At 49.6% G+C, this 6,026-nt stretch overlaps 1 protein-coding gene across 1 annotated transcript in view; it reads right to left on the bottom strand.

Annotated features, from left to right (window-relative positions):
• LOC113214766 (neural-cadherin) overlaps positions 1-6,026 on the bottom strand; it is a 78,818-nt gene that overhangs the window by 25,906 nt on the left and 46,886 nt on the right. Inside the window, exon 3 of the mRNA XM_052268125.1 lies at positions 3,137-3,148. Coding sequence (XP_052124085.1) covers positions 3,137-3,148 — 12 coding nt within the window. The remainder of the gene's footprint in view (positions 1-3,136; positions 3,149-6,026) is intronic.

Raw genomic sequence — 6,026 nt, forward strand, 5'->3', positions numbered from 1 at the left:
GAGGGAGGAAATTCGCATCCCTCCCTGAAGCGTAGTATTTTTTGAGGCCATTTTTTACACTTTCGACCCTTCTGCTTTGAAAAATAAGACACAGCGGGCTACTCAGACCTACTTAGCACAGATGGCCGTGTGTCTAGCCGTTCAATTTTGCCGTTTGACAAGAGAGGAGCGACGGAGCGACGAAACGGTATAAACCCATATTGATGTGATGAAAGTCAGAAAAGGGGTACACTGAAAACACAAAGGTAGGATTCGAAGGGTTTTAATTCCCTTTACGAAGGCATCAAAAATGAGCACCCCTGCAAAGGCATGAAAACTGTTAAAGGTGCTAAAATTCAATGCCTTTAGACATGCTTTCGTGCCTTTGCAAAGGCATTAACATTTCACATTTCCCTAGGAAGGCATTAAGTCCTACCTTAGTTTTTCCAGTTTAGGTCAGAAAACTGAGAATATTCACACAAGCTGAAAAATATATATGGACTACTCCCAGCCTGGTTGCGCCTTTGACCCTCCGAAAGACCAGCCAAACTTGCTGACAGATCGATAAAGATTGGAATAGGATTGCCAGGGCCCAGGGTGGACTATAGGACGGCTACTGGTCGGACCGAAAAACGTTCGGTCATGTGTGGTCTCATTCTCTCAAGTCAAAGTGTTATTGCCCGAGAAAAGAGGGGGGGGGGGGGTCGCCTGCCGGTTGCGTACTAGGGTTTCGTAACGCAGATTCCCTACGTTTCAGGCGGCTCACTAGAGACGACAGCACTGAAGCTGGTTTTGCGATACTTTTAACACAAACCATGGGATGACTGGTGTTTTCCGATTCCCACGCTAAAAGGCATGATAACCCAAAAAATGTGATAAAAGTATCACATTATTGTGATGAAATCATCACGAAAATTATTTCATATCAGTTTTTGTGATGACTCTATAACAATAATGTGATACTTTTATCACATTTTTTGGGGTTATCATGCCCATTAGCGTGGGAATCGCAAAACGCCACTTATCGCAAAAATTGAGTAAAAGTATCACAAAACGGATTTCACTGAAGGGTGCCCCCCCCCCCACCCCCATCCGGCCTCTGAAACTGCGCCTGGCGCGAGAACATCAAAGCATTTCCTTCGAGTCCTCCGGAGGAACCAGGAACCATACGGGGACTGAAAAGTTCGTATCCACTCAAGCCTCCGCAGAAAGTCGTCGCAGCTGTACAGTTTCGCGGCTCACAGCTTCGTGAAGCTGTTGACTTGTCGTCGACTTTTCAATTGCATAGTGTCCGGTAGACCACAAAAAAAAAATAACGAATGAAATTGCTTTCCATCGGGTCTGCTGCCCCCTTTGTCTATCTATCCCCCTCCCTGTGATTGCAACATCGGCGCGGTGTCCACAGGCACGGCCCCGGCCTTTGATCAGACGAGACCGTTCCATCACAGAGTGCTAGTGCATGGCATGCGCCAACGCCCCGCCCCACCACGCCGCGCTCGACTCCAAAGCGACGCGGGAACTTTGCCGACCGCGCGCGACTGTATCCCGTTGAAACAAACACACAGGGGAGGTTTGGAGGAAGGGGGGGGGGGAGCGTTGCGGGGTCTGGGGTGGACGTCGCGTCGTCCAAATGTCATCTCCACCAACAGCAGCGCACACTCTAAACTTGTTACCAGAAAATTTGCCTGATAACTAAGCGAAAGTTTTGTGCTGTTGTACCTGATTAAGAAATTCTTTGGTATGGCTGGTATGTTATAATTACTGTGCTGGGAAAAAATTACCGCAAGAAAAAAAGTTTAGTGATACTTATTAAAGAATTTTTTGATAGCGTAGTACTACAGCACAAAGCTTTAGATTGTAGGACACATATTGTGACATGCTTTAGAAATTTGTGTCAGATTGTGACTTTGGATTGTGTGTGTTTGTGCCGTGGTTGTGTGTAATTGTTTTCGATTGTGTGTGATTGTATCATGATGTTTCTGAATGTTTTTTCCCGATGTACACATATAGTGTGTCCAGTTCCACACCCCCCGTCGATCACAACCCTGCAGCAGGCTCTGTCTATCGCTCTCTCGGTCTCTCTCCCGCACTACCGAGGGGTAGATAACTCCTAGATTAGGTGTACAAATTTCGTAAATTGAATTTGAATTCGACTGAATTATTTAAGTTGTTCATGAATTAGTCAGAATTATGGCGATTTTGTTTTACTGGATTAGCGTGAATTAACTTGAATTAGATTGAATTGAATGTGAATTGGCTGGAATTGGAACGAATTGATTGAATTGTTTGAATTGGTGTGACTAGTATAGAATTGAATTGGTTCGAATTAATTAGGGGTGAACACTTGGCAAGGGAGTTCCCTCTGAGAAATGGGAACGTGGATTCAACGTCTAATCGACGTCGAAACATCGAAAAGATGTGGATTTGGGGGACAAAATGACATTTATTCGTCTGTTTTGACGTCAAATGGACATTAAATCGACGTTGAAGAAAAATCATTTCTCACTGGAGTTGTTTACCCCTTGCATAACTCGGTAGCTCCCGTGCCTCATCTCATCCCACTCTCCCCACTTCCCACTTCATCTTCAACTTCAAAAAGGGTTGTTACGACTGCTTGTTCAACTGAACTGGAGCCACCCATTACTAGGATACGGGGAATTGACGAACGTTCCATTCAAACTCTGCGTCACGTCAAAGATCAAAGAGCGTGGGATCGGGCAAAATGTGACGGGGCAGCGTCTTCCTTCTGATGGGGAATGGGAAAATTCATGGACGCGCGCTTTCCCTCAATTTGGACGTGAGGATCGGGGACTTTTCGAGCCAAACGTTAGTACTCCTTGATGCGATTTTTAAGGCCTATATCCAATGATGTGATATGTATAGTTGGAAGTCCAGGAGAGTTTCCGGAAAATTTCAGGAAAAACTGAAAAATTTCCGTGGAGAAATGAAAATTTTCCAAGAATTTGGAAGTTTTTCGTTGTTCACCGGAAATTTTCGGGATTTTTCGGAAAGTTTCCTCCTCTTTCTATACGGGTCGTCATTTTTGTGCACAAAAAAATAAATTGCATCGTGGACAAATATTATTCTTTCAAAAAGTCCCTGCAATCACAACTTTACCCATGCCGCTTCCGTGGACGGATGAAACTCGCATACTCACATGACTTGGAACCTGCAATCAGACAGAGAACGCACAGAGTTAGTGATACTACTTGCTACCGCACAGCACAGTTATTTGTTGCAATATTGTATTTTTATTTCCGAAACATAATGGACAAACTGTTACAACTAGACAAAAAATGTAAACAATTTTTTCAATTTGACCGCGGTTTTAAGAACAAAATTGCATTATTCGGTCTGGATGTGCTAAACCCCGACGTAAAAGGGGCCAATCACTTTGCGCACTTTTTCGCGATACCGCGCGGAGACACGTGAAGTATTACACAACCATCACTGCCGCCCCTATCGATCGCTCTGCCCTCCTTCTTATTGCACCGAAACACACACACACACACACACACACACACACACACACACACACACACACACACACACACACACAAAACTCTCTCTCTCTCTCTCTCTCTCTAGCCTGCGCACACACACACATCCGGCAGTGACTCAGACGTTGATGCGAGTGGTTTCGGTGAGGGTCCAGGGTGGCGGTGGTCCAGGGCGGTGGTGCGGTCCGCAGGGGCGCCGGCCGCCGCCCGCACCCCGCCGAGCAGCTCACTAATAGAGTTAGACACGCGGGACGGGGAGGCACGCACTGACCACTGCCGCGCCGTGCCCGCCACGCCCCGCCACGCCCCGCCCCTCTGCGCCACGCGGGGTGGGGTGGGTCGTGCGGATTACGAGCGAATCGCGCGAGAGAAAAAAAAAACATGTAGTGGGCAGGGGATCGCGAAAATATAACGGCGATTCCACGCGACTAACATGAATGCGGATTTCCCACCACGCTCTCTCTACGCATCTGAAAAAAAAATAATAATAAAAAAAAAGACCCTCTGGTCTGGTCGAGACAGTCTTGGGGACTGTCTGAAAACAGGCGCACACAGCAGCGTCGTGTGGAAGCAACGGCGCTTCGGAGGAAGCTTTTGGGGGTGAAAGGGTTAGGACGAGGCAGAGAAGGCGGAGAGGGGTGCAGTGTCCAACGCCCCTCCGAGAGGGAGGACCGGAGGGCTGCTTTATTCAGGTGCTCGCGCATTGGCCGCCCCACCTGTGCGGAGGTGCTAAACAACCGACTGCGTCACCGTCACCCCCCCCCGACCACCGACCACCCCTGCAGCAGCAGCAGCAATATATACTAAGAGGTAAAGTGTGTGGACGGGGGAAACGAGCAAAAGAAGAGATGCATCATGCATCTCTCTGCTCGACAGAGACAGCCAGACAGCACGTCCAGCCAAGGGGGTATTGTCTCTCCCTCCCCCCCCCCTCCCCCACCCGCCCACTCCACGGCTCGCTCTCCACCCCGCAAAAAAGGAGACAAGCGGAAGTCGGTGCAGCAGTCTGAATAGAGAAAGGGCCTTGTGAGGAGCAAGGGGGGAGCAGCACTGCGACAACCGGTTCACTCCACGTGTCTATCTGTCCGTCTGTCAGTGGCCGTGCCGATCCCGAGGTGCGCCCGCCGCCCCCCATCCATGGTTCGGCGTGACATAGCTTTCCGGTGTGACCAACTGACCGAAACGCTTCCGGAAGAGGGAGGCCTGCTGGGTATAGCATGAGCAGGCTCATGGGGGGGGGTCCACCCGGACAGCATAATGCCATCCAGGTCGCCTGTCTGCTGCCTGTCGGCGGGGGACTGTCCGCGGGCCTGCCCGTGGGACTGTTCGAGGCCCTACTGTCCGCGAGCCGGGCCGAGCGCGGAGCATGGCGGAGCGCAAGCAGGGGGGCCTGTGTGCCGGACATATGGCAGCGTCACGCCGGGCCCAGGAGGGCGGCAGTCAGTGACCGGAGTGATACGTGCACAGCGAAGAACACGCGACACACTGCAAATTCCGAAAAGTCAAAACGCTTTTGAAGTCCCCTGTTCAGCCTCTGGAGAAATCTTGACATTTTTATACAAAAGCCTGTTGCTCTGCGTTCTTTTTTGAACGGGACCTTTAAAAATCCGATCCCTCAACATAACTTTCAAGTGCAATAATATGAAAACTTTCCACGACGCATTATCTTTGTCGATTTTGTAATAAGTGTTTTTTTTATGGTTACATAAATATTTTTTCATTACTTTTTCCCATAATGAGCGACGACGGAAGATGATACCCCTCTTGCGCCACGCCCCGCCCCGACCACTTCTTCCAGGCAATATCCGAGTTTTCTGGGCGGCCGGCGCGCGCGCAACGCCGGGTTAGGGCCGGGGCGCGGCAGCGCAGGGCAGGGCAGGCCGAAGGAAAAATCAATACGAATGCAGCGGAACTCTGGTGGGGGAGGAAGCAGGGCGGAAGGAAAGAAAAGGGGAAAAGTGAAAAACTCGGCACATTACAAGTCATGCTGGGTGGGCAGCGGAGGAAAATGGGAAGGGCGGTGAGAGAGGAGAGGACGCGCGCCGGCGCGGCGAGCAAGACCCGGCAAACTATGAGGGGCGATATTTAAAGATTGTCTCTTACTTTCCGACTCCACGAAAACTCTCTCTAGCAATGGCCGCGTAATATTACCTGTGCCAGGGGTCTCAAACTCCGCGCGGCTCGCGCCGCGGTTTTCAAAAGTTCGCGCCCTAACCCGATACAGCAGCACCGCAGTTGGCCAAGAGCACCAGGCTAGAGATGGAAATTTCCAAAATTTTCCTAAAAATTTCCGAACATTCCCGAAAATTTCCGAAAAATAACGAAAAACTTCCAAAGTCTGGGAAATTTTTCAATTTTTCTCGGAAATTTTCCGTTTTTTCCTGAAACTTTCCGTAAACTTTCCAGGGCTTTCAACCCTACGCCAGACACTCTTTCTGCACTTGAATCCTCGACAGTCACTGATAAACCAATAAAGGCGGGTTGGGTATGGCTCACCGTCCTCGTCCTTTTGGGGTCCCATAATATTTGGATTATCACCCCGACCCC

The sequence above is a fragment of the Frankliniella occidentalis genome, unplaced genomic scaffold (genome assembly GCF_000697945.3).
Source record: "Frankliniella occidentalis isolate FOCC.00 unplaced genomic scaffold, Focc_3.1 Scaffold64, whole genome shotgun sequence".
Classification (NCBI taxonomy): Eukaryota; Metazoa; Arthropoda; class Insecta; order Thysanoptera; family Thripidae; genus Frankliniella; species Frankliniella occidentalis.